This window comes from Lytechinus pictus, chromosome 7 (genome assembly GCF_037042905.1).
Source record: "Lytechinus pictus isolate F3 Inbred chromosome 7, Lp3.0, whole genome shotgun sequence".
NCBI lineage: Eukaryota > Metazoa > Echinodermata > Echinoidea > Temnopleuroida > Toxopneustidae > Lytechinus > Lytechinus pictus.
Genome location: NC_087251.1, coordinates 28624488 through 28645129, shown reverse-complemented (window position 1 = coordinate 28645129; position 20642 = coordinate 28624488). Strand labels below are relative to the sequence as shown.

General features: G+C 35.3%; 1 protein-coding gene across 3 annotated transcripts; it reads right to left on the bottom strand.

Moving 5' to 3' along the window:
- Positions 1-6806: 6806 nt before the first annotated feature.
- On the bottom strand, positions 6807-20411 carry LOC129265310 (mucin-2-like). 3 transcript variants are annotated; one of them, XM_054903316.2, is made up of 7 exons: positions 19240-20411; positions 18439-18606; positions 17368-17485; positions 16803-16972; positions 14873-15028; positions 12572-12654; positions 6807-10937 (listed from the first exon to the last, which is right to left on the bottom strand). In XM_054903316.2, exons 1-7 carry the CDS (start codon positions 19298-19300, stop codon positions 10815-10817), a joined length of 879 nt encoding a protein of 292 aa, XP_054759291.2. In that variant the 5' UTR covers positions 19301-20411; the 3' UTR covers positions 6807-10814. The 3 variants fall into 3 exon arrangements, with proteins under 3 accessions (XP_054759291.2, XP_063958480.1, XP_063958481.1); XM_064102410.1 differs by having other exon boundaries at positions 14873-15022; positions 19240-19322; XM_064102411.1 differs by lacking the exon at positions 12572-12654 and having other exon boundaries at positions 7767-10937.
- Between the last annotated feature and the right edge of the window lie 231 nt (positions 20412-20642).

Here is a 20642-nt window from a genome sequence, read left to right as displayed (position 1 = left end):
TCCTTTTTTCTGATCTGAATATCAAAAATTTTCAGCCTGCGTTTCGCGCTCGCATCATTTGGTTAGTGAAATACGCATGGTCTCCGTGAATTCCTACAAGCAGGCCTTAGAATGCCCCTTTTCAGATCTGAATTTCCTTAATTTTCAGCTCGCGCATCGCGCTCGCAATATTTGATTAGTGAGATGCGTATGATAATCATGATTACAATGACTATAAAAAGTGCTTCATGTGTTTAGATGTAATTCTAACAAAATCAGCATGCGCTTGGCACTTGAATTAGATGACTATGGTGAGATATGTGTACTCTTAATGGATTCCTTTAAAAAAATAGTCCTTAATATAATTATATCCCTGTTTGGGGTCAATATATTTTCAGCTCGCGCTTCGCGCTTGCATCATTTGGTTAGTGAAATACGTACGTATTTCCTCGTGAATTCCTACAAACAAGCCTTAAAATGCCTCTCTTCAGGTCTGAATTTCCCAAATTTTCAGCTCGCGCTCGCAATATTTGATTAGTAAGATGCGTATGTTAATCATGACAATGACTACAAGTGCTTCATGTGTTAAGATGTATATTATTCTAACAAAATCAGCAAGCGCTTGGCACTCGCATTAGATGATGGTGAGATACATATATATACTCTTAATGGATTCCTAAATTATAGTCCTTAAAATGTCCCTGTTTGGGGTCAATATATACACACATTGTGTGCGGGAATGACTGATTAAATCCGATGACCGGGGTAATAATATATCTGTAAAGCGCTTAGACATGCCGTTCCGATGTATTAAGCAGATCATTATTTTCTTGTTTTTTTTCCTCTTGGAGATCGAGCAGTCGGGATTTGGCTCATACGAAATCAATGACACCCAAATTTCTCCTTCTTGGTTTTCTCTTTCTGACCCCTTTCCCCCGATTCATTCTCCCACTCTCTTTCTCTCTCTCCCTCTCCCTCTCTCTCTCTCTCCCTCCCTCTCTCATTCACCTTTATATTTTGAAGTTGTACCTTCAAATGTTATCCATATGAATCATGTACCAAATATTTTTTTGCATCCACACCAATAAACAATCATATCGCAATTCTATTTTTTATTCATTTTTCTTTTAACATTAGCCCCCCCACTGCACCCCCCCGCCAAAAAAAAGGTGAAAGGGACTGCTAGTATGCCCACTAGAATGGTGTTCAAGAGTTTCTGTTATTTTCGATGTGACCAAAAAAAAGAAAGGTGAAACAACAAATTAAGAGGAGTGATAAAGAAAATATTTAATCCCATAAGTACGGTGCTGAATCGCATATGAAAAGATTGAATGGGGCAAGCAATGTTAAGGGATAGCTTATACCCCTTTATTTTTCCTTTTGATACGAAAATAAAGTTACCTTTGGAAAACCCCAACTCCAGTGTAACTCATATACTATACCACTGGACAGTTCTTTCACACCACAATACAAGATCACTGAAGAAAAAAAAATGTTTTGGTTTTCTCGTCCAAAGTTTTGTTCATCTGTCATTTTACAGTAATTAATCATGTTTTAATTATAATGTTGATATTTCAAAAGGGCGGCTCAGATTTATTTGATGATTTGTTTTGAAAATCGCTTTCCAAATATATAGGCCTATATGAATTTTGAATGATTGTTATTCTAACGAAAATATGAGTACTCTTGTATTATTTTGCACATTATGATTATGTTGAAAAATCCCATACATAGGGTCTCTCGGTATGCTCTTTTATTTACTTCCTATGTAGACATGTAATAGGTTTATCATACTCTGTTCAGGGCATTTTCCTAATGCTGGGGAAAACAGAATATATTACCAATGTAAAGTTTTTGTGAATCTTTTTTACTTCAGGTGTGCCAATTGTAAAAAACCCCAAAACAAAACGATAAACACGTGTTACTGAAACTGTGAAAGGGGGACCTGGGTCATGAAATTCTACTGACGCAGATATGGGGGGGGGGGGGGGGGGGCTTGGGTCATGGCTCCCAAAAGTTCCACCACCAAGAAAAAAAAAGGAAAGGAAAAGGGGTAAGATACGATGTTGTTTTCTGAATATTATGTAAAAATCTATTACAAAATTAGATTTTCATTCCAAAAAGGTAATTTTTCTGCTTCAGTTGCTCTACTTTCTCACTCAGGACTTATAAGAAATATTTTTCACACACATGTCGTACCCATATCCCCCCTCTCATTATGTCACTGTGATCTTGTCGTATTCGTGAAATTATGGATCCCTTGACGCATATAAATAAAATTTATCTCTTCAGTGTATCATTGTCCCTGATAGTATGATGGTTGTTAATAGTATACCTGTCAATAAAATATGTTCAGATGACGATTTGGAGAACTATCGTCCTATGACTTACTGACAGTGGCGTACCTGGCATATTTCGTCAGGGGGGGGGGGGGACAAGCGACAAAAATAAGCAAGGCGGGGGGTAGTAGGCATGGACGTATAGGCACAGTTTTCAAGGGGGGCTGATAATCATTGCCCAAATATCAAATTCACAGTTTTTAATTTTCGAGCGAGCGAAGCGAGCGAACATTTTTTCCCAATTATTATTTAGCCTTTGTACATGATATGGAACTTGCAGAAATTATAAATTCGGTCATCAAATTACCAATACACGAGGATTTTTGGGCACCTCGTAGTCCTCGGTTGCCCTGCATTTTGCAACCCCCCCCCCCCTCCATACACGTTTGGATGTGTAGGTCTGGAAGTGGCACTGAATGTGGGAAAGGTTACCCAGGGGATGCCCAATAAAACAGTTGGGATCTTGCTACTACTGATATTTGCTATCGGGCGATTGCACTTTATTGTCGAAATTATTATTATTTCTGTATATCATTCCAGAAATGAAATGTATTGGATCGTGATCGATATATTTCTAATCAAGTGGTAATTGCAATGTTTATATCAAAATACTTCCTTTATTACTCTTTGAAGGTGTTTACATTATGTTCCCAATTCTGCTCATTTGGAGACGTTATAAAAGAGGTATTTGACATTGAAATCAGTTGTATTCATGTATTGATTTGCATTTGTTTTATTTCCATATACACAATTAAAACAAAAATAAACGCATCCATCCACTCATGAAAAAATAAATATGAACGTGAAAATATATGCGACAGTAACATGATATATCACTAGATATGGGGAAAATCACTCACTCACTGGCAGGAATGTCAGAAGGTTGAGGGAATTGAAATTGGAAAAGATAGATAGGCGGACGAAGGGATCAGGTACATAGGATAGATAGGGGGACAGTAATAACCAGAGGAATGTGTAAGCAGGGGTATAGCTAGGCCTTTACCCGACAGATATCAGTACCGATTACTGACGTCCGACGAACAGTACTCATCTATATCCAACCCAGGGGCAGATCCAGGATTTTCAAGGGGGACATTTTGTTTACAAAAATTTGACAAGCCCCACCTCCAAAAAGTCTTCACTTTTAATTACACTTGCCTAACAATTTACACTAAAATTATATAAAAAATAATAATTGCGAGCGCAAAGCGCGAGCTGAAATTTTCTAAAAATTTAGACCTAAAACGATACATTTTTATGCACTTAACTATGAATAGGATGGGTATCTTCCTTAATAAATTATGCGAGCGCGAAGCGCGAGCTAAAAATTTTGATATTCCTAACTGGACACTAGACATTCTAATCAGTTTTACAAGATGGGTATCTAAACAGTCATGCGGGCGCAAAGCGCGAGCTAAAACTTTTGATATTCCGACTTAAGAACTGGATATCCTAAGCACTTTTACTAACCATGAACAAATTTGTTTTTAACTGAATAATTAATTGATGCGAGCGCAAAGCGCGAGCTGAAATTTTCTAAAAAATTAGACCTAAAACGATACATTTTGTGCACTTAACTATGAATAGGATGGGTATCTTCCTGAATAAATTATGCGAGCGCGAAGCGCGAGCTAAAAATTTTGATATTCCTAACTGGACACTAGACATTCTAATCAGTTTTACAAGATGGGTATCTGAACAGTCATGCGGGCGCAAAGCGCGAGCTAAAACTTTTGATATTCCGACTTAAGAACTGGATATTCTAAGCACTTTTAGTAACCATGAACAAATTGGTTTTTAACTGAATAATTAATTGATGCGAGCGCGAAGCGCGAGCGAAATTATCATTGTTATAATTATATTACCTAAAAGTTGTTCGCTACCTTTTCCTGTCTCTGGTTAGCCCAGTCCATGATCAGAGAGCTCTAAAAGTCGCATTGCGTAAAAATCACAATTTACCGATAAAAGTGTACAGTTAAATTGACATTTACCGACAAAGATGGTGGAACTAAAAAACAAATCAGTTGGAACAGCCCCGTGTGCTCGACAGTTTATCATTTTTTCTGACAGTCTGCAGTCCAGTTTTTGTTTTCCCCTTTCTTCTTTTTCCCCTTCCCCCTTTTTTCTCTCTTTCCTTTTCCCTCTTTTCTTTCCCTTTTTCGCTTTTTTTTTTTTTGCTTGTGACTCGTCAGGGGGGCAGTCTGCCCCCCTGCCCCCCATAGGTACGCTAGTGCTTACTGACTTATGTGCATAGGACGGTGGGTCCCTTCGCTCTCCTACGGGTTATCCTTTTCCGTTCAGTTCAACCCTGGGCTAGGTCTGAAGACCTAGTAGAGGGAGGCCCACATCTCGTCTGACTTGGTCCCTCCATCTGGAAGGGGGACGTCCTGGTCGTCTCCCTTTGTCAGTCATTCGTCCTATATCTATGTCGAGTCATACAGATGAGGAGGGGTGGGCTTGGGGGCCATGGACCATCCCCCACCCCCAAAAAATTATGAACAAGAAAAAAGGAGAAAAAGAAAGAAAGGGAAACGTGTGAAATATATTATTTTCTGAATATTATGTCAGAATCTATCACAAAATGAGATTTTGTATTAGAAAGGCCAAAAGTTTGGCTTTCTCACTTCGCTCACTCAGTTTTTAAAAAGAAATTTCGCCCCATATGCCATACCTGGCCCCTCAAAGCTTTTGGCTCTTTGTGCTACTTCTGTTGACTATTTTCTCTAAAATTCTATAGCCCCTCCCCCTCCAATATATTATTGTAACATTTATCACATTTTGCAATAATACTATTATATCACCATTTGGCTTTCGTGAAAAGTATTCAACAGCGCATGCAATCGTGGGATTCAGTGATCCAATGTTATTAAGGGAATTGAAAGAAAATCTCGTCTTGCTGGTATTTTTCTGGCCTTCTCATAGTCTTTTAAAATGATCAACGTTCCATGAAATGCCTTTATACAAACTCTTTTCATTATGAAATTCTTGGAGTGGTCAAAAAGTTATAAACAGAAATAAACTTGACATCTTTATAATGCATTTATTTTTCTTCATTTGAGTCAACTATCTTCATTGCGTTATGAGTTTAAGTATTTCTCCTGTAAAAGCTTTGCCTTTTAACAAATTCTGCATATTTATATTAGTGTCATTTCTTTGTCAAACTCTAAATGCTTTTTTTTTGCAATTATTACATTCTTTATAAAAATATTTAAAACAATATCCTCTAAATGAATATGTATATTTTGTGGAATGTTTAACTATGAAATCAATTTGAATCACTGAAATCAAACCCCAGTATGTTTTCCTCCATGCTACTTTAGTTCTTTCCTGTATACCAATATGGTCAAAACAAAGAATATACACAAGGAGACAGTGGATATCGCATTAAAAATATATTTTCTTTATTCAATAGAAATATAAAGAATAAATTACTCACTTGCTTAATTCATGCAACTTATCAATGGAACATTAAGGCAAAGAAATAAGTCGTACTCTTTGAATATTCTCCGATTGGAGTATGAACAGAGAATAGAGAACTGTCACATTATGTGGAAAAAAAATTAGGAACTACTGGGTTGCTTTTGATTGCAATTTTCTGCAACATACCCTTAAAAGTAAAAACAAAACTGTCCAAGGATAATAAGGATCACTTTAGCACCTTAAAATTGTGGGCATGCATTGCATGTTCTTTTAAACTCTACATGCATATTTTAATGATTATCATCTCTACCATAATCAAAGCCCAATGTTTGAGAGGGTGTTGCCAGAAAACACTTTCAATGAATTGCAAAATTCTTTAGCAATTTGTACAATTGATAGACTAACTTTAGCTGTAGTAAATAGTTTTACACACTTGTTGTTGCATGTAGATTAGCAATCAATTTGAAATTGATGCAAGACATGATTTTTTTTAATGATTGGTTGGTTTGGGAACCTCAAATAGATTATAATTATCTGCCAGTTTCTTGCAATGCCCAATACGAGTTGTATTCTATAAAAACCTATTAATAATAATAATAATAATAAAATAAAAACATCTAAATCTTAATAAATTGTTTTATAGACCAATTTAAACAACATAATTTCAGCAGCAATAGCTTCCCATTCCTGGGAGTGTTATCAAAAGTTCAGTGCGACAGTGGCACATATTTTGAACTATTATTTCAAATGAAGTGTTTCTTCACAAAACACTTGATTGATTGCATAAAATAAGATGTAAAGACAAAGTACAAATCAGTTAACATTATAATGTTAAGCAGGGCCTGCTGGGAGAACAGTTTTCAGAACTGAAGTGGCTACCCTGGGTAAAATATGATATTATTATTATCATTATTAGTATGTGAAAAAGAAAAATTATTTTAAAATATCATGTAAGATTTTGTGTTAAAATACACAATCTGAAACATGAAGTCAAGGTTGCCAGAAAATCATTATTTTAAGGAAGGCTCTTCATAAATTACCAAAATTGAAAAGATTTTTTTTTTTTTTAAACAGTAGACATAATGTGACATATCCAACACACAGTATTAGGCACTTCAAGTGTGACTTTGAATAATCTGTCTCCTTTGAAACAAAGAGTCAAATTAAAGCAACAAAAGTAATCAATAGAACAGTGCCGAAAAAGACTTCTCTGTCCTTAATCTTACTTTTTGTGCCAAGAAATTACAGAGTTCAAATTGTATATTTGTACAAATCGAAAAAGTAAGACACGTCTTAATTCGTAATACAAGGCATGGAACAACTTCAATATTAAAGCATCAATGTTACAAATCTTCATAAATAAGTTAATGGCAGTAAAGTTTACAAATAAATCCTATATTTACAAAGATACTGTACATTTCAATTCACGGAAGTTACTCATTGATGTATGTACAGTCATGTATATTTGCACATTAAAGAAACCGCTGATCCATAGGATTTATTTTAAGGAGTATACTGTACATTACCCAACAGGCCTTTATCAAAGTCTCTGATTTGTTGGTCAAAACTGAGGGCAAGCAAGGACTGCTGAACTACACAGTATGCAAATATACCAGGCTTGGAGAAAGTATAGTGGGGAATTACTTATCCCAGGTTGAACAGGGAATTACTATATTTCCTGAGGCGTAAAACCCCAAACAAAAATATTAATAGTAATATTAGTATAGTAATATTATAGTAATATTGCAAGTCAAATTGATATGATAAAATCTAATTCAGGATATGGAATAGATAGGGTCCACAAATGTTGGGGCATATCTTTATCTATCTCGTGGCAGTCACCACTATCATTTAAATCAGCCAGTGTAATCTCAAAGCGATTTCAGACAATAAGGCCTAATGTACCCCACAAGTAACTTCAAATAGCAACATAATTTATGCACAAACATGCACATAAAACACCATAATTTTCATAGGTTACACGCTACCAACTCCATTACATCCAAATGAAATTAAACTTTTCTGCTTCTGAATATTTTAAACAATTTTTCTGGAAATTTTTGCACAAAATAAGATTACGAAAATATATCTTGCAATTCTTGAAAATGCTAAGTCTATTGATTCATGTGGCAAAGTAATATAAACAAAAATATGAGCATCGAGTTCAAATTACAATTACAGATGTAAGAAAAATAGTGATAAAACTTGTCTACATACACATGTATGAATATTTGTTCTTTCTAACATATAGCACCATTGTGATGTAAAGCATCAAAAATTAGGAGCATAATAAATCTAACTCTCCTCATAAAATTCCCAACAATAAATTTGACAGTCCAGGGCCCTATCCCATAAAAGTTACAATTATTGTCATCCAATGGCAACCACCATCGCATTGATGCTGGACAACCAATCAAACTCAAGGATACCATGCAAGTTACCACAGGATGGTAAAGTTACCATAATAGTAACTTTTATGCAATGCGGCCCAGAAAATTGTTGCAGAAAGATTTGCAATCAAAATCAAGTCCAAAAATCTAGCGCAACTTGATTTTCAACCAATGAAATGCGCGTATGAGAGATATATATATATACGCTTCAATTTTTTTTTTAAACACAACTCTTTCTGCAATGTGCCCAGGATATATAACATCCACCATATTCTAGAAGAATTCTGTCAGCTTATTTCAGTACAGTCAATAGGTATTTGACCATCAATCTTTAAGGCACTGTCTATGGATACCATCTACTACCATTAAACATCAAACATGGTCGGAAAATTAATTTGAACACATCCAACTTTAAAGCAGCTAACGCCCTCTGTCATTGTCTAGATGTAAATCTATATTTAAGTTGAAGAAATATTTCAAAACGTACACATTTGTTTGTCAATAAAAATCATCAGACAGCATTATGTCCAAACCCTATAAAGCCAATATTTCCAATTTCCAATTGGAGTACATACTCATTAAATGGACATGTCAATCAATAAAGACCAATTGCCAAGAAACTTTCGTTAATTTTTTAATTTACCCCGGTATCCCGTATAATTGAGAGGGATATAATCATTTTTGGATGACTTTCTAAGGTTCTTTTAAATTCTGTGAATGGCTGATAATATTTGACACTGACTTACTATTTCAATTCATACTCCATTCAAAGAGCCTCTTTGAATATGCAGTGTCCAACTGCATAACTGCATGACCGCGTCCCTGAGTGCCGTTTTACAGTGCTCTTCATTAATTAACAAATGCTTAATTTCTATCACATATTTGCCGCTGGCCAATCAAATGTCACCAGCTAATTTTCAAAGAAAAATAGAATAGTTGCTTTAACCTTATCACTGACAGACAGTTAGATATTTGAAAGAATGGTCCTCTCTGTAATCTGTATCAGCAAACTCTAGAATACCATGGATGCCAAGCTGGTCTTTTCTGTATATTTAATAAGTACTGTTTACCATGCACTACAACTGGAATGATAATATAGAAAATAACTCATTCTTTTCTAATGACCCAAGTACTTTTGCTACTTGCACAATAACAGTTTATCAATCAATCAATCAAAAGAGTTTTTCAATCTAAAAAATATGAGTATTCTTGGCATGCACAATATATGTTTTCAGTAAAAAAAAAATAACATGATAAACAAACAATTTCATGATGTATCAGGGGAAAAAGTTTTTTTTTCCAATCAGAATACAAGAAACATTTTGTGAATTTTAATTTAAGAAAATGCAAAGGTAGTAGTTGTGCTGCCTTAGGTGAATCAAATGACTGCAACGTTTTGATAGAATTTGTCTGTAGTATAAACTACATGGACCCATTACACAAATGGTTGTGATCAAAAGTCGATTTGAAAAAAATATATTTGGTTACTGATCAATCATATCAACAAAATGGGCAAGCAACATTGACCTTTGATTGGTCATTGACATTTTGAGATTGATTGCAGTCCTTTGTGTCATGGGATCCACATGAAATAACTGAATTCATTGAATCGAATCTGTACTTAAATGTATCTAATCACTGCCCGTAGGAATCAGGACAGAAAAACTAAAACTTCATAGCAACTGCTCCACTCAAATTGATCAGTAACAATTTCTTCACAGATGACTAAATTGAGATTAAATTACTTATTTACCAAATACATGTCCCTGAAAAGTGTGTGTATTTGAGTTTTGTCAGACGTGTATCAATCAGATATGATTATTTACGTCTGGGACCGACCTTTAACGTCACCATCCGAAAGACGTGACCAGGGCTCAAAACTCTGCATCAATTTGTAACTTCCCACAGCTTGGATTACAGGCGCACGCCACAACGCCCAGTTGTAAGCAGTGGATATTAACTTATTTCAAATTGAGAGTATAACAGTTGTTAACAATTGCACATGTATCTAAAGGTGGAGCGTAAAACTATTTACTAATTAGGTGGAGCGTAAAGATATTTCAATGGGTGAAAAAAATGTTAATAAACTACAGGTAGATAGATTCTAAACTGCAGTCAAATTGAAGACTCTGCCGTAGCCAGTTCAGAAGCACTTCTGAGATATGCAAATAATGACCTCTGTGACCTTTGGCCTTGTTATCTAATCAGATCGTTTTCCCTCCAACATGCATATATGAGCAAAATTTGAATTTGATCCCTCTAACAATGTTGAGAACAAGATATATCAATGTAAATAATGACTCCTTAATTTTTATATCACAAAAAACTGATCAGATCATTGCCACTCCTATGCATAATTATACCAAGTTTGAAATTGATCTGTCTAACAGTCCTTGAGTTATCAGCAAAACAAAAATGGTACAGTAGGGCAGAGGGACGACCCAAAAAGCATTATTGCATCTAACAACCACCTACGTTGTGCATAGGCATAAATATTCAATTGATATCAAATTTACTACCATACTACCTTAAAGCTACAGTGCGAACTCTCATCATTCAATATAACATCTCTTCATTATAAAATAGACATGTCCACATGCAAGAAATTGATTTCAGGTCTCAGTTGAGTTTATAGTAAAGAAGGATTTTAATAGAAAGTCATTTCTCAGGGAAGGGCAGCTTTGTATCATAATGGCTTGGCCTCTAACGATGGTATCTTAACTGAAGTTGCTGAAGTTGACAGATCATCCCCAGGTCTTTTTGCTGATGTCTGAATGGATAGAGGTCTATCACTTGGTGTGCTGGTCACCTAGGGGAATCAAAATTTTTAACAAAGAATAGAGAAGAAGATGAATTACATGTATAAAATACTGACATTAGCAAAAACAAAGACCACATTGTACATACAAACAAATTCAGCAGTTTATAAGTAAATTGCTTTAGAAACATATGACTTTGTCAAGAGATACCAAAGAGATTCTTATTTATGAGGCACAAATTTCTCCAAATGAAAAAGGGATAAAAGTGATTTTATAAGAATAAAAATGGACAAAAATAAAATATGGAATCATGAGACAACTCCCTTTAATATACACACATCATAATGTTCCCAGATTGCCCATATGGTTTGATGAAATTGCAATAACAGTGTGGTGATGAGGTTAGTTAATTTTGCTGCAATTCAAAACCTTGCAACCCATGCTAAATGAACGCTCTTTCAAGGAGTTGTGGTCAAGTGGATACAAGGTTCAAATCCTCACAAAGAAAAAGATGTGCCACATTTGCAAGAACTGGATCCCCTAGCTCTTTCCAAAGCAACCAAACAATATAACATGATATTAATATGTACTTCAGCCAGGAGTAAGACACACTCAAGAATACAGGGATTAATCAAATCGACCAACAGAAAATATGATCATAAAAAATAATCAAAGAAAGAAAATGTAATCACAGCAAATATACAGCAAAAAAAAAGGTGTTGAATGAAATGAAATTTTAACGATCATTACTACATGGGCAATAAATCGGCCACCAGATGGATTTTGGCAACTGGTCCAAGTGAGTTTTTCATAAATCTATAGTAAAGTTCTCTAGGGCCCTGTTGCATAAAGTTACTATTATGGCAACTTTTCATCCAATGGTAACTACCATGATAACAATGGTCAACAGTCAATCAAAATCAAGAATTCCATGCAAGTAACCATTGCATGGCAAAGTTACCATAATGGCAACTTTGATGCAATGTGTCTCTGGTATTTTGATTAGTGGGATTGAATTTCCTAGTTTAACCTAGATTTAAAAAATAAATAAATAAAAAAAATAAAAATAGAAACACTGCATTCAGATGCTTCTTAATAAGAGGAAATTTATCTACCTGCACAAAGCCATCCTGATCATATGTCTAACGATATGTACATCAGCACATTTCCATCAATGTTGTCATCACTGAGAAGTTGTCATTTGATGAGTTACCATAGTTACAATGCTTCTAAGCCCATAAAAATTTAGGCTTTCATTGACATTGTCAGTGAATGGCAACCCATCATCGATGACAACCAATGTTATGAACATTACTCTATTCTTGTGCACTTTTTACTAATTTGTAAAATCAATGCTGGCCGCACAGAAACGTTGTTAGCCTAACAGAACACTAACAGTAAACCCAGTCACATCTTTCGGACTGTGAAGTCAAAACATTTATTTCAATGTGTCAGTAATGCATTGTTGTAACATTAGGCATTGCTGCCACATAACCAATTGTAACAGGGCCTCTGTTAGCGCAATTGTTAGTGCTAACAATATTTCTGTGCGGTCAGTACAGGTTGTTAGTATTGCAGTCCTTACCAACAAGAAAGTGAACAAGGACAGTGAGAGATCTTGGGTTAGAGTATAGACAATAATAGAAGAAAGGATATAGTTGTGATTAAAGTGGTAATGTCCCACCTGTTGGCATGCGACATGCAGCTGAATAGGCGGCATTGGTACATTTCTTGTGGCTGTCGTCGTGTTCTTTCCTTCTACGTTTGCTAACAAGGGGATCACATAAACATGCATGTATGTTAATTGAGTTACATTCACTTTGGCCCAAATTCAAAATGAGGTTGAAACTCAAACCACAGAAGGGATTTTAAATCCTTTTATATTGTCCAAGAAAATTGATATATGCACAGAGCATCTCAAGAAAATATATGTTATCAGAGTCAATGTGTGCATGGTTAATAAATCTACTCTTGGGTTTGACACAAGTGGTTTAAACCTCATTTATGAATTCAGGCTTCTATGTTCATAATGCAATTTGGGACTGAAAAGGATGAATGAAAGTCAGTAATCAGATCCCTAAAGTCTGTTCTATTAGAGTATTTATAAACCAGAAACTTACATGTAATAGATCTTTTGAAGATTGGATCTGATGCATTTCATCCAAGAAATGCAACGTTTCTGAACACAAAGACACCAGTTTGAGATTAGTCAAGTAAGTTCAACTTGCAAATTATATCAGAATGGAGTCTGTATTTATTAGACTTAATATATCAGACTTAATATATTCCTTTGGATTCATTAAATACTGGTAGACGTTTTCAAAGCTTGACATATTTATGCCTGTCTACACATGTCACAATACATGAGATATTCTTCTCTTCAAGAGATCAAAGTCAATGCTATATCTTCAGGTTTAAAAGTAAAGTCCACCTCAGAAAATTGTTGATTTGAATCGATAGAGAAAAATCAAACAAACGTAATGCTGCAAATTTATTCGAAATCGGATGAAAAATAAGAAAGTTATGACATTTTAAAGTTTATTTTTTACAAAACAGTTAAATGCACAACTCAGCGATATGCAAATGAGAGAGTCGATGATGTCCATCACTCACTATTTCTTTTGTTTTTTATTGTTTGAATAATACAATATTTCAATTTTTACAAATTTGACAATAAGGACCAACTTAACTTTGCCATAAACTGTTAAAATAATGGTAATTCCACATGTTCAGGGAGAAATAAAACTTTGTTTCACTTGACAAGGAGGAGAAAATTAGAATATTTCGTATTTCATATAATAAAATACAAAAGAATTAGTGAGTGGGTGATGTCATCAGTCTCCTCATTTGCATACCGACCAGGATGTGCATATAACTGTTTTGTGAAATTAAGCGAAACTTTTAAATGTCATAACTTTCTTATTTTACATCCGATTTTGATGAAATCGGATGTAAAATAAGAAAGTTATGACATTTTAAATTTCAGTGTTTTGCTTGATGGATTTTTCTCTTTTTTTCAAATCAACTTTTTGTTGAGGTGGACTTTTCCTTTAAATCTAGGTGTCTTTTCTTTTAGGTTTCTGTTTTTTCCTTCAAAAAGTGCATGAAGAATTACCAAGCTTGTAATTATCAATTCCCACTGTAAAAAACCTACCACATATCCAGAGACTGAAATCACATTCAATGTGTTATACTATATAGTCAAAATGACTTGATATTGTTTATCACATATAAAAACGAAACGTTAACAACTGCAGTTTGTATGTTTGTTTGTTTTTTGCATTGCTATTTGGTTTATCAGTTAACAGAAATTCAGAAAAATTATCTACTCTTAAGAATATGGAATCATTTAAAAACCATCACACATCAACTTTGTCAATGATTTTGTGGTTTGTGACTTCCACATGATGTGATCATGGTACTGAATAGTATACAAATAATGAATGTTTATGAGTGAAATGGACAGAATACTTCATGAGCAATGAATGGAAGTATTCTGTCCATTGCACGATTGGAAATAACATTCATTATTTGGTTTATATAACACCAAAAGAGATTCTTTTTCATATGAATTTTATGAATTTTGATGCAAAATATGCGAGCTTGGTCTTTTGATTGTCGCGTAAATACAGCATGCGCGCTGCAAACACAAGTGGTTTTACTTGTAGTGACTGCAGTCTCAGTGTGCGCATGCAATGGACAAAATCGTATGGATCCAAAATTGCACGGTTGATGACGTCATTGTAAAATGGGCTATATGATCGATATCAAACAACCAATCAAATGACAAGGATCAATCTAGGTGTCATATAAATGTCAATATTTAAGATACCTAGATAGATATAATAAGCCTTAGACAAGATTGGTTAATTTTAAGCAGATATTCAAGTTAGTAGCTGATCACTAGGCTTTATTGTGTCTTTACTAGACTATTTCAACATGCTAATGAATGGTTTATAAATATAGATGTTAATTGTGTACTTACCATGGGATGTAGGATGTAGGTGTGCAGCCGTTTGATAGTTAAAGAAGAATCCATCTGGTAGGGTATTGACAGTGCCTGCTGGTGATGCAGCATACACCACTCCCTGTGGAGCATGGTACATTAGAGGCGTGGCTAATGCATTGCTGTTACCTGCAGCTGGATGAAATTTTTTTTATAGTAAATGCATTAAAACAAAATTAAGACAAAATGATTATGCTAGCAAATTATGCAACATACATCACTCCCTGAGGAACATGGTACTGTAATTAAGAGGAATGGCTAACTCATTGGTGTTACCTGCAGCTGGATGAACAAAATATATATAGCAATAAAACAATCCTTTCAGGGAAGCAATAACTGCCAGCAGGTGATGCAGCATACACCACTCCCCGAGGAGCATTGTACATTATTCATGCAATGTAGAAATAAACATGGGGGGATTAACAAAACTCAAGAAATACTTTCAAACATCAGAACAATATTTTTAAGGACTTTACAGCTAAAGCTGTGTGTTGAGTTACGAACAGCTTGAAAATGGAGTGCCAATATATGAACCGCAAAATTTTCATTACAATATTAACAAACTATGAACACTTTCTTTGGAATATAAGCTCACAAAAGGGACGTATGAAACAGCCCCTGGTATCATATACATGTAGGGATGAAGAGAGAATGTTATCATTGGTACATATGATATCAGCTGGTAATTGGGTCAGATTAAGATCTATCATCGTGTCCGAGTCTGGCTGGGTTCTTACTCCTGTGGGGGTCATAATTGAATGTCACAAGAATTGGGTCAATAGAGATATGCCTATACCAACTGGGTATTCAACTTAATTAGATTAATCACCACAAAGCAAATAGAACAGGGGACTGTCAGCTCACTTATAGCCCTCCTGCAGTCACTGCCCTTCTTGGCTCAAATTTAACAGAATTACTAAATGGATTTGCAAACTGTTACTGTAGAAGCGCCACCAATGGTTTAATGTTGGTAAATGTGACCCTTTCCAAATTCTTATCCGTGCAAAAGGCCTTAAATTCTAATATCATTAGGGCAAGGCACTTTTCCATAGAGCACATCATCATGAATTGGAAAAATAAAAAAGGGCAAACGGATCTTTGAGGCCAATTAAAGTGGCATCAAGGCCAATCATTAGGGCATTGAAGGCCATATCCATCACAAATTTAAATGCTGTATAAACAATGATCCCCCATTTATAAATGTTCAACCATACATGTATGCTTGCTCCAGATTCTTAGGGATACCCCTTCTAAAGGATGGAAATGGGTTAGGCTTATGACCCCCTATTACTGGCTTTGTTAAGAGAAGCCAGCAGAAGCATCTAACCATGACTCATGTATTCGGAATGAAAGCTAGCAAAATTACCTCCTTGGTTTCAAGATTATTCATGAGAGATTTGTTAAGTCCATTATTAATTACACTTTTACAAATACTTGCACAAATAACAACTGGGATATCAATTACTAATATATTGCAATCTAAATGCTCAGTTTAATATCTCTAAAAATTAGACTAGGATTATTGAAAATTGTCTCACGTACATTATGGTATTTCACTTTGCATAATATGTTCCAGTCATTCATTCATACAGCTTTACAAACTGTAGAACAGCACTTAGTGGAGCATTTCATGAAACAAATAGTGATCATCAATGAAAAATTTGCTCTGAGCCAATCAGATGCAAGGATTTCAGTAGCTTATAACAATAGTGAAAGAAAATCACAACTTTTTGTTTCATGGAATGCTTACCAGAGGCCCATAACACAAAACTTAGCAATGATCGTAGAACAATTTTGTATAATTGATTGTATTGACTATAATGTACAATAAATCGTGAAAATTAAGCGTACAATCAATCAAATAACCTTTGTGTTACGGGACCCAGATGTGATTTATTATTATACTCACGACTCATGGATGATTGTGGTGCAGTGAGCATGGTCACAGTGTTGGCACTCTGAGCGGGTTGGGTGGTGGTTGTGGCAGCAGAAGCAGCAGCAGCAGCAGCAGGCGTCGGGACAAAGGCAGTGACCACTGGATTAGAAGCAGTACCAGCGAGACTTGCTCCTTGTGGTAATCTAATAAAAAATATGATATATAATTATGCTGTCACATGTTTATTTCTATAGATAACATGGATGTACAAATAAATAGAACAATTCTTTGTATTTGGAGTCCATTTTACCTTAACTTTTCCTTGCCTGTGCCTGTGTGTCTCTCTCTCTCTCAAAAAAAAGGTGCAAGTCATCCAGACCACAATTGACTGCATATTGTTTGTGACAGATCGGTGCATATGATCAGTACATTGTGTTGCTTCATACCACCTAATTAGTATCCTTTCCACAAACACCAGTCAATCATGATCCAGACAATTAAAACACAAGTCATGTCATCACTATCATTAACTCCTTGTTCTTTACTGTGCCCCCCCCCTTCCTGACTCCTTTAAAGGGTTTGGATCAAAGAGATTTACCTGTAGACTGTGGGCGTTGCTGCCGGTGTCTGGCCTTGTATGTTAGGTTGAAGCTGCAACTGAGGATTCGACTGTACCTGGAGTGCTTGAAGTGCTTGGCCTGCTGCTAGGGCTTGTCCTGTTGATTGAAAACAGAAGTTTGCATTTTATTGCACTTAAAAAAAAAATAACACCTAGGGCCCATTTCATAAAGGATTTACAACTGATGTGACTTGCCATTATGGCAACTACCATGGCAACAAGGCTCAGCAGCCAATTAAAATCAAAGTAATCATGGTAACTTCCATAATGACAAAGTTACACCAGTTGTAACTCTTTATGAAACGAGCCCCAGATTGCCAGCATGAGCTGAATTACAGACTCAAGTTGTATTGAAATTGAAATATCACTGAAGGTACATGTACATGTATACCCTATCCTATCGAAGTAGCATTTATTCCTGATTTATTGCCATAATAAATCTTCATGCCGCATCCAAAGCAAAAAAATGTCTCGCAGGTCTTAATCAAAGACAAATATGTATGTAGTGAATCAAATACTGAGGAATGCAAATACTGAGGAAGTAGTTCACGCTGCAAGATTTTTCAGACTTATTGTCAATTACATTGTTACCATGACAACACAGTAACCAACCCATTTGCAAAATGTGTCTTGCATGAATGCATGATATCAATTGCAAGACCAATGAGAGTCCCAGGGAGAGAGAGAGAGAGAAGGGGGGAGGGTGAGGTAAAGGAAAAACAAAATTTTTAATAATCCAGTTGTAGTTGATCAGCATCCCAAATCTGAACCAAATTTGTTAAGCCGCTGCGCTCAGCTGAATTTGATTTGTGTACCTGCCTTGTCACATCACAAGTGTTGCCTGAAGAGAAAATAAGCTGTTCGGCATGTCTGACGGATTGCAAGATTTTGAGTTTTAGCTCTGAATATTTTGAAATATATTGAAATACTAGGAGCTCTGGCAGAGATTGTTTTTTTCCAAATAAAATTACCGTTTATCATGTAAGCACCAATTGACCAACTATTAATTTCAAATACACATGGATATTCCGAGAAAGAAGTTACCAATACCTGTTGGAGAGATGAGTGTTGTGATGGTAGCCCCGGGTGGAACAGATATTGGGGGTAGACTAGTTGCTGTTGTGGAGCTCACTTTTGTTCCAGATGTTACTGGGACAGTTGACGAAGTAGGGAGATATGTAGTCATTGGAAATGTATGCCCAGCACCCGATAATAGACCTACACATATCAAGAGTCATACAACATTTGATAAAGCATTCAATTCATTTTTCACGCATCAAATGACTACATACATGTCCATCAGGGGCAAAAGAAAGCCCCATCAGCATGAAGCATATCATAACCTTTGAAACTAATTTTCACAAATTTCATTATGAAGGGGAGCTCTACCAAATCACAATAAAAACTTGAATAATGATGGTCTTTGCATTCCCATTTATCAAACCAAGATCTACACTGTCGGAGGATTAATAAAATACATGAATGAAAGAAATATTGAGATTGTGACATGAACGACTCTCTCATTTGTCACATCTGGTGTACCACTATGTTGCGCAAATAAGCAAAGATTTAACAAATAGTTCCTATTTTTATTCAAATCGACTTTTCGTTGGGGTGGACTTCACCTTTCACATGTACATAGTGTAACAATCTCTCATATTTATGCAATGCACATATGCAATAATATTAAGAACTTCCTTTACGAAGTGTTATCAAATCAAGTAACGTCTTCAAGAATATTAAATGCAACTGGTGCTTATTGCATATTTCCATTGCTTCTGATTTATAATAAGTTATTTGCCTTGAAATCAGTAGGCCTAAATGAAAGAAATTGAGTTATTGGATTTTTACCATTTGAAGTACTTGCATTTGCATCAGCCCCTGCTCCTGGTACTTGAGTGACTTGAAACATAGTTCTTCCTTCCTAAAAGAAAAAAATAAAACAAAATAAAAGCCTGGGAATAAGTTAAGTAGTTCCTTTTTTTTAAAGGGGGAAAGGATTTTAATTAAGTGCCCTAGACTCTATATAATAATTAATATCAAAACCTGATACATGATGGACTTTTTGTGCAGTCATATAAAAATGCACAGCAAATACCTGGAGAATTGGGACTGAAAACAAAATGAAACCCAAAATTAAATTAGTGGAGCGTCGTGGCCCAGTGGATTAGTCTCCGGACTTTAAAAACAGAGGGTCGTGGGTTCAAATCCCAGCCATGGCGCAATTTCCTTCAGCTAGGAATTCATCCAGTGTGCTGTACTTGACCCAGGTGAGGAAAAGGGGTACCAGCAGGAAGTAATTCCTCAAAAAGCTGTGTGCACCTGAATAGGTAGCCTAGCTTAGCCGGGTAATAATAATAGCAGGGCCCGCTGGGTAAATATACCATTAGCATTATTATTATTATAACCCACAATGACACTTTAATGCTAGATAAGTTAAATTTGATTCAATTATTATGTTTTAATTTTGAAGTATCATCTTCAAGATGATACAAGGGTATATTAATTGACCCGACTCTGTTTCTAAAGGAAAATTACACCTTGTTTTCAATGTCAGAACTACATGTACATGTAACAATCAAAGTTTGAAACTTAAAAAAAATTCTTGTCTTCTTTATGTTGATTACCAAAGATATTTTCCAACTATCACTGATCCACATCTCATTTTTTACTTTAAAGTATTAATTAATTGAAAAACTTAGATGAACTTCCTTCTAACCAAACTAAAGGAAACAAGCAATAATGAATAATGATCCTTTGTGAACATTCATTAACTAGTATAACGAGATCAAATAATCTGTAAAAAAGGAGATGATTAGAAATAAGTGTACAATGTAAATAATTTTATATAGAATGATGTGTATGAAACATAAAATGTACTTAGAAAGATCCCATGTACGAAAGTGAAAGGAGCTAATGTGTTGGATATCAAAGGTGAAAAATAAAATCTCTTGTATGTATGCCTCTCCTGGAGTTGGAATGATAATTAGTGACAAATGTGAAAAATGTGTGCCTCCTCTTCCACACTTTCTTCCTGTATATCAATGGATGACTCCGGTAGAGAATTCCATGTCTGCATCACAGCTAAGAATAAACTCTAAACTTCCAACAATGTGACTCGTGTATTTTGGCCCTTATATGCTGGAATGCCATATATGCCAGAGCCGCTGCTGCCAGCTATGACCTGCCATTGGTCAGGCGATATGTACACTCCCATCAATGGCTTCCCCATTTAGATATTGTCATACCATAGA

Bases quoted from the DNA above. Each gene is read 5' to 3' on its own strand.
- LOC129265310 (XM_054903316.2), bottom strand. From the start codon at position 19,300: ATGTTTCAAGTCACTCAAGTACCAGGAGCAGGGGCTGATGCAAATGCA. The intron at 16,973-17,367 runs GTAAATCTCTTT...ATTTTTTATTAG, and splicing joins GCAACGCCCACAGTCTACAG to ATTACCACAAGGAGCAAGTC. The intron at 10,938-12,571 runs GTGGGACATTAC...TGATTCCCCTAG, and splicing joins TGCATGTCGCATGCCAACAG to GTGACCAGCACACCAAGTGA.